Raw genomic sequence first — 24424 nt, forward strand, 5'->3', positions numbered from 1 at the left:
TGAGAGGATTTACAGTGTATGGAGTTATTCTTGGCGCCATTTGTATCTGACACATTCCTTCCTTCAACAAATGGTTATTGAGCACCTACCATGTGCCCCCAGGTGTTGTGTTTTGTTCTCTTCACCCTGAAAAGGTCTGGATTATCTGTAGTCCCACCTTTAAGGATGGATAAACATAACTAAGATACCTGTTTAGAAATGAGATTATATAGGATTGGTGTTGATAGGTAAAGTTCTGAAACAAGTCTCCAGATATTAGCACCTGAAAGAGCAGTGAGCAAGAGCTATGATCTGCTAGAGGGTGTGAGAAGGTTATAATTAAGCCTAGCTACAAGTCGGGAGAGGTGTGCAAGGAGAAGAGGCTTCTACTGTCTTGTCTGTCAGTAAGATAATTTATAGGACTGTGTATGATTCCAAAGACAAAATAGTCATCACTTTAGTAAGGTGGTTATGAAGAACTACTACCATCTTTTCTTCCCCGCAATGTCTTTTCTGTAGTTTAACAACTCCCGAGGTACCTGAGTTACCCTGTTTCTTTCTGTGTGTCTTACTTGAGAGCATGGCCTCTTGGTCTTACGCAGCCGCCTACAGTTGCATTGTTGCTCGCTGGAAGAATTTGTTCTGCTCCCTGCACCCAGCCCCAGAGCTTCGTAGAAGGGAAATACTCCTTGCTTCCTCTTAAATTCTCTTCTTTCCTCATATCACAGTGATCGAATAGGTCTCAGAATATATCTTTGATTTGTTAACATACATGTTGCTGTGTGTTTTATTTCAGTTGAAGATTTTTTTTCCATCAGTTATATTGTGTTTTAGTGTAAGAGTAATTTCAAGTACTTCCTAAGTGTTCACAGATAAACAAAATGTGTAGGAAATTCAGCATCTTAATTAAATTTTAATCTCTCTACGTATATGCTTTGTTATTACTTTGAATAATTAAAAAACATAATAAACCAAAATAAAATCTACAAATATGGCCTGCAACTAAATTGATTGCTGAGAAATTCTAAAATGAGTTCACCTAAAAACTAACTTCAAGGGTTTTCCCTCCATTTTAACATTTTCAGGCAATTCCAGGGCCACACAGACGGGGCCAGCTGTATTGACATTTCCAATGATGGCACCAAGCTCTGGACGGGCGGCTTGGACAACACAGTCAGATCCTGGGACCTGCGCGAAGGGCGGCAGCTGCAGCAGCACGACTTCACCTCACAGGTGTGTTCTTGTGTCTGTGACATTTCAGAAGAAATGATTTTTTGAAATGTATTACATACTTAAGGGGCAATTCCTTTATCATGTGACAAAGTCACTTTTGACTCTGGATTAGGTAGCTGAAAATTTCTTTGTTTTCTGTCAAGATAAAACAATATATATTTTATAAAGGATTAAAAGATCTCATTTAAGTTTTAGCTGCTTTTTATTTCAAAGTCCATTACTCTATATATTTGAATTTTACATAATTGATTAGTAAATTGTATTGTGGAGATCTGTCTCATTACTTTGGAATCACCCATTTGGCTTTGATATCTTCCTGAACAAGTCAAATTATCTTGATTTCCTTGATTAGTTAAGTAGTATCTCAGAAGAAACAGTACCTCCTAGTTAAAGAAAGTGTATCCTCTGTAGCCACCATCACTATCACATATTTTAATTCTAGATCTTTTCTCTGGGATATTGCCCAACCGGAGAGTGGCTCGCAGTGGGGATGGAGAACAGTAATGTGGAAGTGCTGCATGTCACCAAACCAGACAAATACCAGCTACATCTGCATGAAAGCTGTGTGCTGTCACTCAAATTTGCCCATTGTGGTAAGCAAGCCCTCTGGTCCATTTTCTGACAACCAGAGTCATTCCTTCTGTCCTCCTGCTGATTCATTTTAAATCACATCCTTTAGCTCATTAACATGCTAAAATTATATTACTTTCTTATACATGCCTACTTCTCTAATGCCATGTAATTGTTTTGGCATTAAGACACTTTGTCCTTGTCATAATTATAAATGACTCAGTAAATGTAGAAGGAGTGGGCTTTATTTTTCCAGTGAAAAGAAACTCTTGTTTGTTGCAATTAGGTGAGTTTTCTGTGAATAAATAAATAGCTTGATGTTCTGTAAAGCAAATCTTGGGTATCTGACAAAGTAACTCAAACATTGCTTTTTTCAAAACCCCTTTCCTGTAGGCAAATGGTTTGTAAGCACTGGAAAGGACAACCTTCTGAATGCCTGGAGAACACCTTACGGGGCCAGTATATTCCAGGTAACACTCAGCCTTCGCTTATTGTGTGTTCACTGCATGGTGTTCATTTAACTAAATTCTCCATGCGGCCTCTCAGATTAAAAAAGCAAGTTAGGTCCTAGGAGGTAGGAGCTAGTATTATTTGCATTACATAGAGTAGAAAACTGCCTGAGGGAGGCTGTGTCACAGCCACAAGCCATGGAGCTGGGGATCATCTCCAGTTCTCACTGAGCCCAGAGCCAAGATGCTGTGCAACCAGCTCTTTATGCCTCAGTCCTTTTTTATATGCTGGGGTAGAGGTTTTATGTCTCTGTGATTTGTGTGTGTGTGTGTGTTGTTGTTTTTTAAATTTTTGTTTAAAATTTAAGCATTTTACTAAATGCTCTTAGTAGTGTTATTTCTTTGATTTTTTTTTTTTTTTTTGCCAAAGAATGTTATGGAAATGTTCAATAAATCTTGATTAATTTTATAAACTTTTATTATTCTTCTGTTGACTCAGTAGTACTTTGTAGTTTGTGCGATTATTTGTGGGAATACCAAATTGTAGACATATGTACACACAATCTCCTCTGTCTCTTACTGGCATGTGAGAATTTCATAGGCAAGTTTAAAAAGACTTCTCGTTTTAATCTTTTCTATTTAGGAAGTTATTTTTTAGATATTCTTTTTTTAGAAATGGTATAAGATTTGCAGTTTTCTTGATGAAGTGGGATTAAGTCATCATAGAGTAGATTAGAATTCAGTTGAATCCAAAAATACATAATTTTTAATGAAAATACTACACAAGATAAATAGAACAGAAATCACTGATTCTTGCTATATTGTGGTTCACAACCTTTTAGATGGTCCCAACTGGACTTTTTTAAAAAAAAATATTAGAGTGCATCTTTTGTATTCAGTATAGGGATTATATCTTATGCATATACTGGGTTGTGAAGTAAACTATATTTATTCAGATTTCAGTCAATAAAGTTTGAGAAACGCTGATAGGTTAGCAGCTGCATGTCAGACATTTACTTTTTAGGTTTTCAAAGTCCTGGTTAAAAACCTGTGGGTTTTTTGATTGTTTGTTAGTATAGTTCAGTTAAAAGTTAACAGTGAACCCTTTGTCGTTAGTGCAGTTGAACAAGATATCGAGAACTCAAAGTATGATACATTTTTTCTCTAATTATTGAATCCCTCCATACTTGCAATTTTGTGTTCTTTGTTTACAAGGGGAGGAATTAGGCTTTACTTTAGAAATATTTTACATTTCCTATCAAAAAATATAATGTGTTCAGTCCTCTTGCCTATGTATTAACTTCACTTGAACGTTATGACAACTCTCTAGAGCGGGCAGACAGGTAAGATATCTTTCCCTGTTTGCCTTGGTAAGGAAACTGAGGCTCAGACAGGTTAAGTGATGCATCTGGTGTCTCACAGCTCCCCCTGAATCCAAGCCATCTGAGTGAAGTTTAAGGTTTTTCATACTAAAAATACTTGGCTCTTAACTGTCTAGAGAATAGGTTTGAAATAGGGCGTCGCTTCCTCAGCAGAAGTGTTCGCACCACTGACTTGCCTGGCACCTGATGTCCCTGGTGCAAGAGCCTGTAGACTTATGTGGTGAAGTGTCCCTAGGAGGGCACCTGGCTCAGCCACTAAGGAAACGCCATGACTGCCTTTCCTCTCTTGGGCCTGTTAGATCGACAGAGTATATTACGCTTCTTTTTGCCCTAGGTCCTCCAGTTCTGCCTCTCAGTATTCATGGGTTTCTCTTTCAGTATTTAACATTTTTGTTTATATGTTTGTTTCCTAGTCCAAAGAATCCTCATCGGTGCTTAGCTGTGACATCTCTGTGGATGACAAATATATTGTCACTGGCTCTGGGGATAAGAAGGCCACGGTTTATGAAGTTATTTATTAAGGACAAATCTTCATGCGAACTGGACTCCCCCTTGTAGCACTTTGTTCTGTCATCCTCCCCCCGCCCCGCATCTAAAACCAACGATTTCTAATACTCATTGCAGTTGTGGCGCTTACTCCCCTTCCTTCCCCCCACTTCCTCCTTGCTGTTGAATTGTGAATACTCATTAAGAACCTGTGATACCAAATCTTCAGCTATCTACTTGGAAGAACATGGAATAACCATCCTTAACAGTGAATGGAATCTTTAATTATGTATTATATCTGTAATATATTTATTTTGTTTAAAGAAGGCTTTCTAACAATGACTGACTAAATAAATCTGTCTGCTCCTGCATTGATAATGAAGATGCGTTGTATTTGATACCCCTCCCCCCTTTTTTTGGCAAAGGAGGGGAAAGGAAGGTTTAAAATAATTGATTAAAAATGTCGCTAAATGTAGACTAATGACTGTATAGAGATGTGAAATGTATAATTACATATGGAAGCAATATGTTGCTGTGTTGTTGGAATTTTGTTTTTTGTTTTGTTTTGTTTTCTACTTATTTTCAAGATGTTCAGGAGTTTGAACAAGTAGAACATGACAGGCCACGTCATATTCATTTGAGTCTATTTGGAAAACTTTAACCAATATATCTATAGCTTTAGATTGTATTCGGTAAAAGTAATTGGAATTTTTTTTCTTTTTTTGACTTGTTGACAAGCGTCTTTGTAATATGTTTTTAATTCCTTTTTTTATCATAGCATAGACAGATGAACAAATTAAATTTGGCCTCAAAGAGAGAACTTAATCCCTTCTGGATATTTTTTCCATGTTTCTTTGCAAAGGGAGATGTTTATCTTTGGGCGGTTTTGTCATTAGGAGAGATGATGGGCTATTTTTTGGCATGTTCTCTGGAGACTGCGCAGATTCCTCCCGCTGTGCAAGTCTTTCACAAAGCCAGGACAGCAGAGGAGGATTTGCAGAGACCTCCCTCTGAAAACCAGGAAGAACGGACTCCCACCTGGGATGAGGACTTGCTTTCTTTACCTCCGGTTCTTTCCATGTCTTAGTTGGATGTCCCTGAAATGGACACAGGCTGTGCCATTGTGCCAGAAACATTGTGTTATCTTTTATGTTGTTGTTGTTGCTGTTAAACTATGATATGTGACTCCTTTTTTATTATTATTTTTTGTTTGAATGCTTTAAAAATCTTTTAAGTCTGTGGATCTGCTGATGTACAGTGCCTTTGCTGCTATGGATCAAAATCAAGAGAACCGTGTAGATAAACTTTATTGTATAAGTAGAAAATTACTTAATTTCATACTAGAAATGGATGGATGCTGCAAGTTGAAATGGACTGTCCATTGACGTTCCTAATGTGGTAGCAGAAAAAAAAATGGTGTCTTAAGTGCTTAGTGTTTGATGTCATTAACAGTTTCGTAAAACTCTACAGTGTAGAAAGATTTTGATACTAAACTGTGCATTGTACATAGTTCTAATGCATTGTATTGACCACCAGTACTTCTATAATGGTAGATTGTTTGTGCATTCAGACTTTTAAGCATTAAACATAAATAACTTCTAGTATGCTTATTTCTAATTCTTTGTTTTGCTGGCCTTAGTTTCTTTTTATCTTGGACTATGCCACTCCCAGCTATTAAAAAGTACTAGTTTTATTCAAGGGGGATTAGTGTTTAATGTGGGTTTTTTATTGTTACTATTTTAGTTTTGTTTTTATTTTTACTTTTACTTGAGAAGAGCTGGAAGGAAGAGCGGTAGCTTACTACCAAATACTTTCCAAGTGCCTCTTTGGTTTAAAAAACACTATCGAAAAGTTGTCATGTTACCCAAAGCCTTGGTGCTTTAGAACTGTCCTGTTCAATATGGTTACTACTGGCTGTTTGTGCCTGTTTATTAAAATTAAAAATTCTTGGTGACAGAAAGAAATCTAATTATGGGAGGTGAACACAATGTAAATATATATGTGCCTTAGAGTTAAAATGTACAGCTGAAACTTACCAGATTTCGTTAACCAATGTCACCATTAAAAAAAATAATAATTAAAAATAAAGAGCAAAAAAGTAAAAATAAAGTTAAAAATTCAGTTTATCAGTCACACTAGTTAGTGTGGCATTTCAAGTGTTCAGTGTCACATGTGGCTGTTGGCTACCGTATTGGAAAACACGAATTTATAGAACATTTCCATCGTCAGAGTAGGTTCTCTGGGACCAGCGCTGCTTTATAGTTAGCCCACACATAACCATTTCCAGCCGTTTGGGTTTGGAAAACATTTCCAACATAATGCACTGAAGTCTTTGAATACACAAGGCCTCTTGGGCTGCTGCTGGTTGGGTGTGAAGATTCAGTATAAGGAGGAGCTTAAAGGCTTCTAAATTCTTGGGACTCAAAAACCTGACACTTTGAGACTTCACCGGGTAGAAGGCCACACAGTGGCCTAGAGTGTGCTCAGTGATCAGCTGTTAAGAGGTATTGACTCTTTACATGCCAAGAGTTCAGCAGTGTTCACCAGTAGTGCTGGAGCAGCACTTCAAATGTAAGTACTATGAGAGCTGCTACATCAGATGATAACATTTTTAAAGTATTTTTAGCTCAATTTCTGTGTATCCTTGTAAAAACTTCTTTAAAAGTGAGAGAGATTGGGAGTGAAATAATCATCACTTTGGCACAAGCAGTATGACACTTGCATACTGCATTTATACTTCAAGAAGGAGAAAGTACCTGCTTCAAGAACTTAAAATGTCCATTTGGTGTCTTATAGGTCAAGTCTGTGATGCCCTTCAGTTTTTTCTAGAGAGAGACCCAAAACATCTATTGTACTGGATTGAAATTTGAAATAAATGCATGAATACACCTACCTTTTTTAAATAGGCATCTATTTCCTCTTACTGTCAAGGTTTTATCAGATTAGATTTTATATCTTTGATACAAATCTCAGGCCCGGATTGATCTGCACGGAGCTGCTTTATGTTGTCGATGTGTAATTATAACTTGGTTTACTATAGCTTTTACTCTGTCTTGCAGAGTCTGAAGAACGACAAAGACAGGAATCACCCAGAACCAGGGAAGATTTAGTTGCAATGAACAGGTGGTATAGAACTGGAAGACTGACATGTAAAACTACCAAGAGCTAGGACAAAAAAAAAAAACCATCAAGACCTTCTGAAGACCGGCGGGTCAAGTAGAAAGTAATAATCTCCAAGATCTCTAAGTTTCTACAGATACCCACCTCCCTTTTGGGCCACTACTTAGCAAGGTGGCTTCTCGGCCAGTGAGCTACAAAAGATCAGCCTTGTCCTGGAATAGTGAATGCTGAAACTTGATAACTGCAGCCCTGTAACACCTACTGGTGGTTGGAATTTCACAGCCATGGATATTCAGAAACAATTTCAAACCATCTCACATAACATTGATATTCTGGGACACTGCAGCCAAGAGTAGGGGAAATTGACATCCCACAGTCAAAGGGCAGCATTCTGAACAGAGGAGCAGTGCCCGTGGGAGGCTATGAGGAGCGAGGTCATCAGTGACGCCCTCAGCTGTCAACTCAGCCACTTTTTGTATCTTCAATCTGGACATTATTGCACTGGCATTGTATAACACAGAAAGAAGATGTCCAACAGAGGGTATTTGTCAACTGACATTTTTGGCAGTTGTAGGGAAATCTGTACTGGAATTCCTTGCCCAGCATTAAGCAATTAACAAAATTCTGAAGATGTTGGTACAAAAAAATTGACATCCTTGGGTACCCATTTCTGTAGCCACCCAGCCCCTGGACAACTTGTAGAGTGGCATTCAACAAGGAGCTCTGGGGCCTGCCACCCCTCAGTTTCTCACTGGGGCATCAGTGGCTAATAGCCATTCTGTTCTTTTGAGCTAATTGCATTAATTTGCCTATCAGTTCATACTTCCATTCAGAAAAGACAATGAAAATAGCTTATTTTTGGTAACCCGGGCACATAAAAAACCTCTCATGTATTAGAACATTATAACAGCCATGCTATCGTAATGGTAGAAACTAACTCTTTTGTTATAAGCTGCTGTTAACATTTTATTTTGCTTTGGGCTTTTGGCAGCAAGCAACAGACTTTTGGATCCCAAATAGAATGGGGGTTAGGGGAGGAGACACTGGTCTCTAGTTCACTTACCCCCAGGGAAGGAAATTCTCAACTGGGACCTTAGGTATTCGGCCTGCAGGGAAGAATTCCCACTGGGCTGCCTGTGGTCCAAAGGAAAACTATGAGCCCAAGTGTTTTCACAAAAGTCCCATTTGATCTCACAGCAGGCCTGGACGTGCTGGATGCCAGAATACTAAATTTACACAAGTGTGCACAAAAAAACAGGATGAAAAAAGTGATTTACCCAAACTCCCTATCCTCCTAAGGAAGACAAACGGACTTGAACCCCAAGGCTCCAAACTTTAGATCACAATTCTCTGCCAGCTGCCCAGCATGGCAGATTATAAAAAAAAAAACAAAAGGAGTGTTCCAGACCCTTCCAGCTCTCTGGTCATTGCCCCTCAGTTTCATGCAGGTTAACTAGCTTGAAATTTTTGTATCACATAGCTTCTTGAAGACTCCTTAAATCCATGACAAATTGACTTTTGAGCCCCTAGACGAAGTGTGGCACATGCAAGGCAGAAACCCACTGGTGGGTGAGCGACCTGCCCCAGGCACAGCCTTGGAGGCCCTGGTGACCCAGGGCATCTTACTACCTGAAGCAGGGAGCCTCGCCCATTAACTTCACATCGTGGCTTAATGAGAACATCCAGAACTAACAAGTTTTATGTTATTTTGGAAGAAGAGTTAAACTCACATAAATGTCATGCTTTATTTGAGTTGGGCCCAGCAAAATACACACACACACACACACACACACACGAAGATACATGTGAGGTATTTGGGTTTTGAGAATTCAGGCAGTAAATTCTTGGACTCTTGGTGGAGTCCAAACGCCCAAATGGTTTTTAGTGGCCCATCTTTTCTTCCCAAACGCCCAAATGGTTTTTAGTGGCCCATCTTTTCTTCCCAGACCCAAGCAGCAGTTGGCCACACTGGTAATTTGTGTGTCATGTGGCAGAAAGTAGGAGTTGAGTTAGAGATTTTTGTTCTCGCAGGAAGTGGGGAAGTAGAATGAATTGGTAGGAACTAAGTCAAAGATAAAATGCTGCAGGCCTTGTGATCACCAGAGCTCCAGCAAAGAAAACTCAGGTCAGCATCACAGGGACAGGAAGAGACACTGACAGGAACCATCACGAGGATAGAATGAGAATCCCGAACCACCATGCATCAAGCAGAGCAGTTTTCCTTATAGGACAACTCGTTAACTGAAGAACTTTAGTTGAATATATATTTATCCTAAAAGAGTTTATCTAAAATGCTCTTCGCTTCAGTCTATTAGGCCAAGTTTTGGCATCATGCATCCCATATGGAGAAGCCTGGTGCTGCTGAGAACAAAGCAGCCCCCTGAAGCCTGTTAGCAGTTCCCAGACAAATGAAAACAAGGCTCTGTTTCTGGATTCATTCAAGGAATCATGTTAAACTTTGTTCTTAAATCTTTCAGATTTTTATAACTTCTTTAATTTTTCCTCCAAGTAATCAGTGTTAATGAAATGTGATTTCAAGTTTTATGACTGAGCGGGGAGACTCAGGGTTTCCAGGCTCCGCTGCAGGCACGCCTTTAAGCCTCAAGAGTTTTGGTGAGAACGAGAGCAGCCTCCCAGGCACGAGATGGTTGTGAAGATTATGAGGCCAAAGGCCTTGGTTCACAGACACTGGTTCCTGAGCAGTGGTGTAAAACAAAGCATAAAGTACCCCTAATGAGAATTTTATCAGTGACTCAAGCTGACTAAAAGTAAAGGATTTAGCTCCAATGTCTGAGGGGGAAGGAATTGCTTTCACTTGGGTGGCTCAGTCTGAGGAGGTTGGTCTGGTCCTTGCAGACGTTCTCCTGCAGGCGTGCTGTGAGCAAGACAGAGTTCAGCTCCTTCAGACTTTAGGAAGACGGCATTTCCATCTCATGGAATTTTGTACTTGTTTCAATGTATCTTTTTCTTGCCAAAGATTTTCTTTGCATCAGTTACAGAGAACAGTGGTACGATGTCTTTTTCCTATTACATGCCATTAGGTTTGTAAAAGTCACGTAGACTTGTAACCTGACCACAGACCTGCAGGGACAACTAACATATGGCAAGTTGGTGTTGCTCAAGTTTATAAAGGTTTATCTTTTTTCCCCAGCTTTATTGAAATATGACATAACATGTAAATTGAAGATATAGTGTGACGATTTGATACACATATACTGTGAAAGATTGCCACGATAAGGTTAGTTAACACATCCATTGCCTCACATAATTAGAAACTGTGTGTGTGTATGTAGTAAAAACATATTTACTCTTCATAACAACTTCCAAATACATAATACAGTATTGTTACCTCTAGTCAGCATGCCGTATGTTAGGTTCCCCAGAACCTGTTCATCTTATAACTGGAAGTTTGTACCCTTTAAACATTTCCATTGCCACCACCACCACCACCACCCTACCCCTTGTCCCTGGCAACCACTATTCTACATTGTTTCTATAGATCTGGCTTTTTTTAGATTCCACAGTTAAGTGAGACCATGTATATTTGTCTTTCTTTGTCTGACTTATTTCACTTAGCATAATGCCCTCCAGGTCTACCTATGTTGTCCTAAATGACATAATTTCCTTCTTCCTCATGGCTGAATAGTATTTCATTGTTATGTACATGTGTGTGTCTGTATCACTTTTTAATCTGTTCATCTCTCGATGGACACTTAGGTTGTTTCCATTTCTTGGCTATTGTAAACAATGCTGCAGTGAATTGGAGTGCAGATATCTCTTCAAGAGAGTGATTTTATCTTCTTTGGATTTATACCCAGAAGTGGGATTCTGGATCACATGGTAGTTTTATTTTTAGTATTTTGAAGAACTTTCATACTCTTTTCCATAGTGGCTACACCAATTTATGTTCCCACTAACAGTACACATGGGTTCCCTTTTCTCCCCATTCTCACCAACATTTATCTCTTTTGGATAATAGCCATTCTAACAGGTGTGAGATGATATCTCATTGTGGCTTTGATCTGCATATCCCTGATGATTCGTGATGTTGAACATCTTTTCATGTACCTGTTGGCCATCTGTACGTGTTCTTTAGGAAAATATCTATTTAGGTCCTTTACACATTTTTAAATTAGATTATTTGCTATTATATGATTTGCTTATATATTTGGGATATTAACCTTTTATCTCATATATGGTTTGCAAAGAGTTTCTCTCGTGTGTTGCCTCTTCATTTTGTGATTATTTCTTTTGCTACGCAGACAGCTTTTTAGTTTGATGTAGTCCCACTTTATTTTTTTATTTTCTTACTTATGCTTTTGGTGTCATATCCAAAATGTCATTGCCAAAACCAATGTCAAGGAACTTTTTCTCTATGTTTTCTCCTTGGAGTTTTATGTTTTCAAGTCTTACATTTAAATCTTTAATTCATTTCGAGTTAATTTTTACGAGTGATGTAAAATAGGAGTCCAATATTATTCTTTTGCCTGTGAATAGCCAGTTTTCCTGACACCATTTATGGGAATGACTATCTTTTCCTCATTGCCCGTTGTCAAATATTGGCTATATAGGCATGGATTTATTTCTTGGCTCTTAATTCTGTTGCATTAATCTGTGTCTCTTTTTATGCCAGTACTATACTGTTTTGATTACTATAGCTTTATATTATAGTTTAGATCAGGAAGTATGATGCCTCCAGCTTTGTTTTTTCTCAATTGCTTTGGCTATTCAAGAGTTTTTGTGGTTTCATATGAATTTTATCATTTCCTTTTATTTCTGTGAAAAATGCCATTGGAATTTTGATAGAAATTGCATTGAATCTACAGATAGCTTTGGGTAATATGGACATTTTAACACCGTTTCTCTGATCCATGAGATATCTTTCTATTTATTTGTGTCCTTGTCAATTTCTTTCATCAATGTCTTATAGTTGTCAGTGTAGAGATCTTTCACCTCCTTGGTGAAATTTATTTGTAAGTATTTAATTGTTTTGTGACTGTATTCCACCCAACAGCACTCCATAATCAAGCACTTTAATATTTCTGGGTCAAAACATGAACATTCACACTAAATGATGACTATAAACATCTATAGCTCAGTTCAGGTCAGTTTTGCTCCAAATGCATCATGACAAAACTTCTGGTATTTTTCGAATTTTCTATCTTTGAATTGAAAATAAGGGATTTGTGGACATCTGTTATCTCCATTTTACACATGAGAAATGGGATCCACAGAGCTCAAGTGAATTGAATGACAAGTTAAGTTTGCTCTGTCTGACACCCAGAGCCCGTGTCCTTCACCTCTTACCACTGTCAGCAGGGCAGTGACTGGAACAAGTTTCCCAGAATGTTCCTTTGGTTCCCTCTTTGTGTTGCTCTGTCTCACTCCCATATGCTATTTCTATATGCTCTCTGCATCCCTCCTTCGAATCAGTTACCAAAAATTACTCTTTTATTATGCCCAAACAAAATTCCATACTTTTTCTTGGGGAAAAAAAAAAAGTTAGGCCTGGGCTTTGCTACAGCGTCGGCAGCTCTAAGAAGCTTGCTTCTTGGTGGTAGTATTTTCTATATGACTTTTAGTCTAATCGTTAGACTAGAAGCATTGTTAAAAGCAGTATACTTTAATGGTAACAAACGTGTCAGCAAAAAACATGTGGCACCAAAACTATCTTTCAATTTCTGATTGGCAGTGTCCTAATCCACATTTTGTTTTGTTTTGTTTTCTCTTCTAAACCTTTAAATGTGGTTAACTTTTCTTTTCTTTTCTTTTTTTTTTAACTTTGTATTGCTCTTTTAATAAAATGCTGTGTTTTATTTTGGCCTTGTTTCCTTTTGCGGGGAGGAAGGCACTTTGTAGCATGAACAATAGTCTTGTTTGAGAGATGGGTCACATGGGAAGATTTTCTTTGATTACTAGCGTGAGTTTTGACTCATGAGCTCGTAAAGGCCCAGCAATGGTGGTTAAAACAGAATTGTTTTCAGTCATGTTAAATTGCACTGAGGTAACCGAAGGCCCCATTTACAGGATAGACTGAGCTGCAAGGCAACGAATACAGATTGCTTGAAATCCTGGGAGCCTCTATTTTGGGTCCACAAAGCCATTTTGATCTATTGCTCTAGTTCAGGGACAGTTTGATTATGTACTCTGAGTGCTTAATATCACATACCTGTATTTAAAAAGGTCAGCTCTCTCTACTGCCAAGAAAGGAACTCTTAGAGAATTCAGAGAGATGACTTTGTAGAGTTTTAATTAAGATCTCATCATAGAACTTGAACCAGTTAAGTTACTATCTGAATTGCTTTCTGTGAAATACAGCGTCTGCCAGCGCCAGTGCAGGAATGCATAGCTATTTAGACAAGTGCGTAATTGGGTCCCTAGAGGAGAATTGAGCAGCTATGAGTGTTTTAAGTGTTTTAAGGGTCATATTTTAGGGATGTTGCAAAACTATAATCCTGTTCATCTGTGGTCCCTGAAAAGTCATGAAATCTCCAACAGTCCAGGGAAGTATTTCTGTGTCCAGAATTGAACACTGATGCCTCTCTCACTTCACCCTCTCTTTGGAGGTAATGATTGTACACGTGTCAGTGTCTGGCACAGCAGGCAGTAAGAAATGTTAGCTCTTCCTCTGATTCACCCAATTCTCCTCATACTGTTAGATAAGACATCATTTCAATGGATATCTTCTTTCTGGACTATTGTTTGACTAACTTACATGTATAGAAGTTGCCATGCGGCAATAATCAAGGTTGGCAACTGTGTTAAGAAAAATTTGGACAATCTTTTTACCAAGAAGATGGAAGAAAATTTCTAAAAGGAAAGGAGAATTCAGTCTTTATTCCAATGTTTTCCAAGACCCTTAATCTTAAGAAACTGAGCTAGTCACTGTAGATACAGAAATGCATAGGACAGAGATGGTAATTTCTGGAAGATAAGATCAGAATAGGCTTCTTCCAGAAGTGACGTCTAAGCCAAAACCTGAAGACTGTGTAGGGATTGGTCAGATAAGAAATTTATGAATATGGGTGAAAACTCAGTGCAGATGAATCAAGCACAAATGCCCCAAAGTGACAGAAAACATGGAGACTACAAAGAACTTAAGGGAAAAAAAAGGGGAGAGGATCTCTTGGAAGGCTGTGGGGAAAAGTCACAGGATCACAGGGCAAGCTGAGCAAGCAGTCTTGGGATGCAGGAAGCAGAGAGCTTTGTCTCTTCAGAATCTCCAAAAGCCCAAGGGGCCGTTTTTTTTCCAGTGATGCCATAAAATTGCTGATGCTATTTATTTCCCATCTCTCAGATATATTCACTCAGAACTTGAAGTCTCAGGAGAGAAAACATGAATGGGCCAACTTAGGCCCCACTCCCAGCCCCCATGCAGCTAGGGTTGGTATGCTCTGTTAGCGGGAAGTGGAAGGAGGTGGAGCAGGGCCAACCAAAGAAGTGGCCCCAACCATGTGGAGGAGGATGGGGGAGGAGTTAAGTGCTAAGCCCAGGTCCCTGGCTTGGGCAACTGCATAGATGGTGGTATCCCCTGAGACAGAAGGAGGAAGTTTGAAGTGAGCAGTGGGGAGTGGCACTTAGTGTTGGACGTAACACATGGAGAGGGCTCATAGTAAAGTGAAAATACTAGTTGGAACCAAGAGAGAAATATCTAGGCTGAGGAGAAAGTCTTCAGTATTCACATTGTAATAGAATCCACGGGGATGGAGAAGAGGGCATAGGGCATAAGGATTGTGTGCAGTATGAGAGGAAGAGAGGTTTGGACAGAATCCTCAGAATTAAGATAGGCGGAACTACGAGGAAATAGAGCTGAAACAAGTTGGACACAGGCTTTAGTCATCAGCCTCTGAGATGGCCACCAATGATCCTGCCTTCTGGTATTCACACCTGTGTGTAGTCCCCCTGCCCCATTGTATCAGAATTGATCTGTGTAACTGATAGAATGTGCAGAAGTCATGGCATATTAGGAAATAATAGCTTATGAAAGATACTTTGGCTTGTCTTTTTTTTCTCTCTCCCTCTTGGATCACTCAGTCTGCCAGCTGCCGTGTTGTGAGCACCCTATGGAGAGGCCCATGTGATGGGCAGCTTAGGCCTTTGGCCAACCCCCATGTGGGTAAACTTAGAAGCAGACCTTCCAGCCCCAGGTCTCATGTTATTTACAGATTCATGAGAAACGCTGAACCATAACCACCTGGCTAAGCTGCTCCTGGATTATCTCCCAGAGAAACGGGGAGAGAATAAATTTTTGCTGCTTTAAACTACTGTTTTTGGATAATTAGTTATATACCAGTAAATATCTAGTACATAGGCTGTCTGTATCCTGTCCCTTGTTGATGTTTTTACCTCCGTGTTAATTCAATTGCATTATTCAGTTCTCTTTGCATCACCTTTTATTTCTGATCCCCCTCCAAATTATTATTAAACCAATAATGACTTTCAGAATTACTTGTTCATTTACAGCCGTATCTATTTATTTTTCTCTGTAAGCTTAATTAATAGTCCTTCCTATAACTGTAAATTCTTGGGATTTTATTGCTTAAATAGATCTAAGGAGTAAACTATCCAAAGAAGACTTTCTTTAGTTACAGTGGAAAAAAGAGAACCAAGATAAATGACCTGCTAGAAGAAAGAAGGTTGTCCAGATGAAAAGGTGTCAAGATTGGACAGAGCTTCCTGATAGTACTTGAGTGTTTCCTTCATGTAAAAAAAAGTCATCTCTTAGAAGTCAGCTGCACTGTTTTGCCCTGGGAAAGGGGAAAATTGGATGAAATTTGGAGGTTTTAAGTGGTTAAAAAAATGTTAAAGTGTAGATTATATTCTGATAATAGTCGAATAATTTAATGATATTTAAGAATTGATGGGTATTGTTGCTTTGGAGAATTCCCTGAAAGATCAATTATAGTACTATTTCTCAAAAAGAAGGAATGGGGATTGTAGTTCTTTCTTAACTTTCAGGTTCACTCTTATGGAGAAGAGCCCAAGCAACCATACAGATAAAAAAAAATAGTATAAAATATTTGTAACATATATCACAGGCAAATTTTTAATATTTTTATATGTAAATAGCTTTTATAAATCAATTAGAAAATGAACCAACAGAGAATTGGGCAAATGACACAAGTGGGCTGTTCAGCAAAGATGAGAAGTAAATATTAGAATTTGTAACTGAATAGAAATTAAAGATAGCATTTTTCATCTATTAAACTGGCAAAAATAAAGTTTTTAATCCTATGTTAGGGGGAGCTTGGTAACATTCTCATACTGCAGGCAAAAAATGAAATTATTAAAATGATGTGCTTCAATCATCTTAATGTACATAAACTTTGACTCAAAAATACAATTTCTATGATTTTACTCTAAGTAAATATCTGAGGGTATAATAAAAGATTTTTTTAAAAGGATTTTAATTGCAGTGTTTTGTTGTTGTTTTGCTGTTGTTGTTCTTGTCATTGTTGTTTTAAAATCTGATTACAAATGACAGAAACCCAACCTGCAAAGGCATAAGCAAAAACAGAGAGTTTATTGGCTAGGGGAATCCAAAAGTTTGAAGAGCTGATTTACAGAATGTAAATCATTCTGTAAATGTAAATGTAAAGCATGGATGTAGCTGAGTCTCAGAAATAATCGGAACCAGGATTTGAATGTTGCCAGGTCTTGTCCATTCATTTTTATCTGCTGTTCTCTGAGTACCGTTTTATTTTTAGGACAGATTGGCTTTTCCTCAGACTGGTTTTTCCAATGGAGAAACATCTCCATTGGTCCGATGGACATTATTAATAAAGGAGAGGCTACCTAATCTCAAACTCTCTGAGGTCCAGTTTAAAAACAATTCTATGGAAAGACTCTGAAGACCTGGTCTGGATCAGAAGCTCACCCATGAATTGTCAGTTGTGATGGTGGTAATCGGCTGACATGAACTAAAGCGCCCAATTCAGATGGATTGGTTGTGGCCAAGATGGTGAGGATATGAGAAAACACAGCCGTTTCTGTCATGACTGTGTACCCTTGGAGAAGGGGAAGGAGTGTAATGTCTGGGCAGATGCCTCAGGTATCCACCAGAAAATTTGTTTTCCATGTTATAAGCCAAATACTAGACAGAGTTTGGTGTCTAAAATATGGAAACTAGGGATGGGGGATGAGAAACATGGGCGAACATTAGACAGCCATTGAAGACTTCAGATTGATAGCAGAAGATAGGAAGTTGGTGGTGTGTTACTGAATCTATTATGTTATTTTCTTGAGGTGGATTTTCCTACATGTGAATGGAAGTGAGGAACTAATATTTATCACATGCCTACAGAATGCCTAACTCTAGGAATGTAGCTATATACCTAAATACATTGTGTATATGAGTATGTATGATGTAATAAAATATCATTTCTGATTTCAACTCTATAAGATTTAGGAGGCCCATTTTACATACAGGAACATGAAAGACTGAGAAAGGTTAAATAACTTATCCAAAGTTGTACAGCTAACAAGTGGCCAAACCAGTCTTTAAACCCTGACTCCTACGTACTGGCTCTTTATATCACTTAATCTTACTCAAAATTTTCATCCCACAATGTTTTAAGAATATGACATTTTTTACTTAACCCAGCATTTCATATACCATTCATTTTACATTTTACAAAGTTTGAGTTTATATAATTTGATTACCCCGCAAATAATTGTTATACCAGTATTTCTGCATATTTATAAAACATGTCAAAATAATTTACAACTAAATATATCCCAAACAATGTAAATCCTTTACCTAATATAGTCCCAGGTGCCCTTAGGGAGCTAGCTCGTCATGGGGAGGGGTGAATATTCTTCACTTCTAACACGCTGGTCTCTACCTACCCATTTATTTTAGAGTCATGCTAATTCACCATGTAATCGCTATCCTACCTATGTCATTCTTTTGTTGAATAGTGTTGATTGAGCATGTGCTAGGACTGTGTTTGGGACTGATGAGCCTATTAAACCATCCAGGAGTCGCTCATTCCTGGGCCAAATATCACACCAAATAGCCCCTACCTAAACACTACCCGTCAATTTGATGCTGAGACACTGAGAGCTGTGCTTTTTAGTAAACCTTTACAACAGTTTTTTTTTTTTCTAAAATAATCTGTTGATGAGCATATCATGGAAGACAGAATCAAGAGCTTTGTAAAATTCAAGCTCCATTACAGCTATTTCATCCCTCTGATCTACCCGGCCTGTCACTCTGTTTTAGAAGGAAATTAGATGGTTCTGACAAGACTTCTTCACAAAGCGATGTTGATTATTACCTAGTATTCTGTGATCGTATGGGTGTTTGCAAATTGATTTTTCGATGATTTGTTCGAGTATTTTCCAGGTATGAAAACTAAACTGACTACTCTATGATTTTCAGGGTTGTCCCTTCCTCAGTCTCAAATGTAGATCTTATCTCCACTTTTTTACTGTTTTGTGGCCTCACTCCTTCCTGCTGAATTTTTTAAATTGCTTTTAAAAAACATCATGAAGCTCACTTACAAGTCATGTAAGGGGAAACACTTAAAGAAAATGATGACTGAACATTTGCAGTTAATTTTTTTAAAAAAAGTAAACATGGTAACAAAGAACTGAAATCTAGAGCTTTTTACAAATTGACAAACTCTTAAAAGATTTGCTAGGCCACCATCCACAGCTCTATTGCTGACCTTAAACAAAGCTAGCATTTATAACATTACCATTACAGGGGTATGACAATAAGTAATGCTTAATGAAATAGGTAAAGAGATTTAAGGCAAAATGATTCAAATATATGTCCCCCTTGGCAAGTTTGCCTGTAAAAGACATACACAGATTATAGAATAATATATACTTTTGATAAATAAAGAGATTTGTTTAGCCCTCCAAAGAGAATAATCATTGAGGAATATCAGTTTAACTGTTTTTTCCTGTCATTAAGATAAATTCAATATCATATTAGAAGCACAGGTGAAGTCTCCTTCTAAGTAACGAACTTATAAAAATGTGGTCAGCAAACAGTTTTAGACTGTCACTGTGTGGAAATGATATGAAGATGACAACTTTTGAAGTTATACTAGACTCATTTGTAGGAAAACCAGAGAACAGCTGTGAGAAATCCAACCCCCCCGCACCCCCCCCAAAAAAACATCTAGAGGTAAAAACTAGGTGAATATACCTAGATGAGCTCCAGACAGAGAAAAAATGGAATTTTCTTCATTTTCTACTTACCTTCTTGACACCATTGTAGGCTCATTGGTACACTTAGCTTTGGAGTCTCAAAGCAATAGTTCAGTAAAGAGAACTTTGTGAATCCAAGGCAAACAGATCCATTTTTCAATTGCAGAAGCACTTAATTTTTTCTCACTTTAAGTGTGAAAGCCATTTGGGTGATAGCCCAGGCAGGGTATTGCAGACCGGGAGTAAAAAACTCTTGGCCTCTAAGAAGAAACAGTAGGGGGAAAAAATTCAGTTACCATTTACTAAGAGACCAAGAAAAAAATGTTACGTTCAGAAAAAAATTGCTTTTGGCAACTGTGCTTAAGACTCTCGAATTTGGAAGTTAAACATGGGAAAATGTTATAAACGGGTTGCACCATATTTGTCTATCACTCTCTTTTTCAAGTGGCAATCTGGGTGACTGGAAAGTATGAACACATCTCTATTCTGGTGCAGCTTGCTGAGAAATGCAAGTTACAGAATAAAGCCTGCCTGTTGGGCTGCTGCTTATAAATAGAAGGAATCTGGTTCCTGCCATAGAGGGGGAGCTTCCGTTTGATTTTTTGCATGTGTGTGAAGGCAGTGTGTATTTGACAGGACAGCTCAGCTGTCGTGAGCTGGCAAGTAGTGACAGAAGGAAAAAAAGGGGCCCAGCAACTAGCCGCTGTCTGAATGCGCTTCTTGAAAGGGATGCTTCCTGTAGCAGTAATCTTCATGCTTGAGTTAGGATTTGGGGCTGGCTGAAGTGTCACAGAGTATCAGGGCTGCCCATAGCTAGTTGGTGACAACTCATCCTCTAATATGACAGGCATTCTCTTCTTCCTTCTAATTTTTTGATGGTGGTAGTCATTTTCTGAGACGATGGGCCTGTAGAAAATTTGAGAGGATTATGGTACATAATCATATTCAGGTACAAAAATAATAACGTCATTACAAGAGATAATAGTATCTGCTGAGTAGGTTACTGCACTTACAACATTTTATTTAATTCCATCAGTAACACAATTATGTAGGTGGCATCGGCCCAACTTAAATGCATGGAAATGGAGGTTCAGGGAAGGGAAGTGATTGGCCCAAAGTCTATAACCAGTAAATGCTGTGTTCAATCTACCCCACTTGGGCTTGACAGCTCATGATTAGCTGCCTTTTACTCCATGAGGAAGGAGTGCCATGGGTTGCACCGAGAGCCCGATTATCTTAGGAGAGCAGTGAGCCTTTGCCCTGTAGCTAGAGGTATGTATGACTTATGCCTTTTCACTTCTGTAGAGGAGCGGCAGGAGCTCAGTGGCCAGCCAACTCTGGCAATTCTGTTGAGAGGCTACATGCTGTAGTTCAGCGCCAGGCATGCTTTACAGAGGGGATTATAAGCCATTTGTCAATACTGTGTGAGCCTTTCAATTTTCACGGTGAGCAAAAAGTCCTCGCTCATTCCTCTGAGATTGTCATCCAGCTGTCATTTGGCCCCTTAGAGTGTGTGTTTGTTTCACCTGGTCATATTTCTCACAGTGACATCTGTTTTCTCTCTCCTTCCCTAATTCCTGGTTCAATTTAGATGGATATACTAATAATTTTCTTATGCTTAATGTCCAAATAAGCCAAAAACACCTTGATGGCTTGATGTTTCAGGACCACCATCACAAAGAGGTTTTGCAGTCAAGGCAATGAATAATATTCAATGATTTTTAGACTTTCATCAATTTGGTTAGTAAATTCCTCACCAACCTGTTCACACAAAAAAGCAAGCCAGCAGTATCATTGCTCTGCAGTGCTTTTCAGTAAAGACCTTGCAAGAGCTTCATTGGCTCAAACTGGTTGGACACACCACTTGATCCCAAAAGTTGGTCCAAGGACAAGATCCTGTTCCTGGTGAAGATTTCATCAGGTCTTTGCAACAAATGAATAAATAAATGTAATAAATACATTTTTAAAAAACTAAGCAACTTAAAGAAATGGTCTTTAAGTTTATGTTCCTCATGACTATGTATAAGTGTATTAGAAATGTCTTATTCATAAATTGAAAAAAATTGACCTCAGCAAATGGTCAATTCCATATGAATTTATGAATTTACCAAAATTCCTGTTCCCTGAAATCCTAAATCTAGGAACTAGTAATGCCAAATATGATGTGTGTTGTCTCCACCATTGTATACCTACACCCCCCAAACTCCTATCAGTAGAGGGATTCTAACGAGGGTAAAGCAAAAGGAATTGGGAAAATAGTCTCATTTGCTGTAGAAAAACAAGAAGAAGATATATATTTATATATTTAAATTCTATATAATGTAATTATATCTTATGTAAGTTACTTAAAATATGTACAGTTACATATTTATATGTATTTGTTTATAGAAGTTCTTTAACATAGGCGAGCTAAAGATTTTTCATTGGGTGCTCTGGAGACCAGGAGTATTTTTGACTGAGGCTGTTAGGTCAGAGGCTTTAATTCTTGAGGGTATGGGAGGTAGCTTGAGATTCTTTCTCATTTGTTTTCCTGTATTTTTTCCTCTTATTGCCTCCCCTCTCCTTATTCCCCTTTTTCTTCTCAGTACTGAGCTTAGACCAGACAAAAGGGGTCCTTCCCTGGCCTCACACTTTAGAGAGCTCTACTTACCACAAAGAGACGTAAATAAAAGAACACATGGTCACCTCTGTCACATGGGACCCAGTGTTGAGTACTGGGACAGTGTAACCCTAAACATTAACCTTCAGAACTAACACGGTTCAGGCCCTGGGAAAATACTGCTCACTTCTTGCCCTTTGTCCTAAACAAACAAACAGAAAACAAACAAACAACAAGAAAAACCTGCATCCAAATGCCCTAAAGATTTATGGGCTATACTGCTGCTTACATCAGAGACAACACTACCTTGGTGTGTGTGAAAAGATTTGAGCAGCAGAAAGGCTTAGGTAAGAGAAAAGACAAATTAATTAACTTGTCAAATCACTTTTCTTTGATAGTGTGAGTTGTGAGAGAGTCTCGTGTGATCAAATATCGTTTCCCAGTAGTGCTGAGCATCCACTTTCTTATTTCTCTTTGTAGTTCCAGAGATGTTTACAAATTAGCACTCAGAGCACTAGCACATGGAATCTTAGGAATATTTTCTAAAATGATCTGAATTACTATGAAATCTGTATGAATGTGGATCTAAATATAATGTGAGAAGTATATTTAGATGCACATCCATACAGACTTAATAATAATTTAGTTGGTGAGAAATTTATTAACCAAATTGATAGTAGTCTGGAAATCATTGAAAATCATCTTTAAAGATGGTGGAAATCATGATATGACCATTTATATGTTGAAGTTAAAATATCTTGTAGTATTTTTGTAAAAATAACCTATTATTTGAAACCTAAATGTAATGTTTGAGCATGATATATAAAGGAATTTTGTTAACAGCTTCATTTGCTACTGCCTTAGTAGAATAAATGTTCTCCATATAAAAATTAATAATAAACGTTACCTGAGAACTATATTTCAAGAAAAAGTGTCTATTTTAGCATACTGACAACATATAAAATATGTGGAAGCATTGATTATAACACAATTAGAGTTTTGCTGACACAAAGACAAGAAAAGCAAATTTTATGGAGCATATTTGTAAATTAATGAGTTATTTTAGTACTTATCCAATATTATTAGTCCATTAAGAAAACACCCAGATATGCACAATATAATTAAGTCCAGTCATCGTTGAGAGTTTGTTGACTTTTAGTCATACAAAAGCCATAGCCTTAAACAAAGTTGTTCATCCTACCATTGTGAATATTTATTTGTCAAGGAATGGGATAGAATATATATTATTTAGCAGTTGATTAACTTGTTTTGTATCTTATAATTATCTAGATCTATGGCATGTGGGCTTCTATTTGAACTGTTGCCACATTTTTCCTTCTTGTCTCTCATTCTCCCACCTTTCCCTTTCTCCTCCCTTTGATATGGCTTGATTTCTCCCTCTCATTTCTCTCTTCTCTCCTCTATCCTTATAAATCTTACTGCGAAATTTCAAGTGCTTAATAAATGTAATATTTCCTTATTATTTCATCTCTGTCTCCATCTGTCCAAGAGGGCATGAAAATCCAATCTTAGTCATTACAGAGGAGGATATGAAGATGGAATTCTCTTCTTCTTCTTCTTTCTCTAAAGCCATAGGACAAATCAGAAAGCTTACACGGAGATCAAAAGATGTCCTCTCACTTCAGGACATCAGGTTGACCACTGAAATTGTCTGTCCTAAGCTAGGTGACTCACTGAAGGCAAGTAGTTCTGAAGCCTCCTGGCAGAGCTGGGGCCCCATCTCAGTTATCACTGCCATTGAAGCCTGGTGGCCAGAGTCCAAACTCTCCAGAATCCCACAGCCATTCCCTTCTGGGGTCCTGGCACCCTGTAAAGAGCTGGGTGTAGGTCACACTGTTTGAGGGTCTGCCAACCCTAATGCCTGTAGGATTTAGGAGAAATATCTCTGCTTCCTTTAGCAGCCTTCAAATTCCCCCTTGCTCCCCATCTCCACAATGATTCTTTCAAGATCCCTATGCCTCTGGAAAAACAAGCCTGAGAATCAAATTGTCTAAAGGCAATTTTTGCTTTTATGGATCACAAACTCCTCTAAAGCAAGGAAGTAAACACAAAGATCTGGCTATCTAGGAGAAGGGAAAGAAAAATACAGAAAGAGCAAAACAAATTGATATTTTAAAAAATTCTCTCGCACATTTGGACTTGGCTCATGAGGAACAGAAGGCAGTGTCTTACTTAATTCTGGAGACCTGAAGAAGGTTGGAAAATAAAAGCAATGGCCCAGCTTATTAGATTGGCTTTAAGTTTTAAAGGCAGCTTAAGATTTGGGTCTAGGCTAGCCTTTTGGCTCACTGGAAAATGAATGGAGACAGAGATCCAAGATTACACATCTGGCCAGGAGTGAATTTAGTGCATTTGGCTGGTGCATACCTTGAGGTGTATCTCTTAGAAATTAGTGTTTTCTTCAAGCTCCAGAATTTGTCCCC

The 24424-nt window shown here is 38.2% G+C and overlaps 1 protein-coding gene across 9 annotated transcripts in view; it reads left to right on the forward strand.

Moving 5' to 3' along the window:
• TLE4 (transducin like enhancer of split 4) overlaps positions 1-5703 on the forward strand; it is a 139818-nt gene extending 134115 nt beyond the window's left edge. For all 9 annotated transcript variants that reach the window (XM_011375498.2, XM_011375499.2, XM_011375500.2 and 6 more), the window contains 4 exons: positions 1065-1212; positions 1655-1805; positions 2176-2252; positions 4027-5703. In XM_011375498.2, the coding sequence (XP_011373800.1) occupies positions 1065-1212; positions 1655-1805; positions 2176-2252; positions 4027-4134 (484 nt within the window). In that variant the 3' untranslated portion in view covers positions 4135-5703. The remainder of the gene's footprint in view (positions 1-1064; positions 1213-1654; positions 1806-2175; positions 2253-4026) is intronic.
• The last annotated feature ends 18721 nt before the right edge of the window (positions 5704-24424 follow it).

Source organism: Pteropus vampyrus, unplaced genomic scaffold (assembly GCF_000151845.1).
Source record: "Pteropus vampyrus isolate Shadow unplaced genomic scaffold, Pvam_2.0 Scaffold273, whole genome shotgun sequence".
Classification (NCBI taxonomy): Eukaryota; Metazoa; Chordata; class Mammalia; order Chiroptera; family Pteropodidae; genus Pteropus; species Pteropus vampyrus.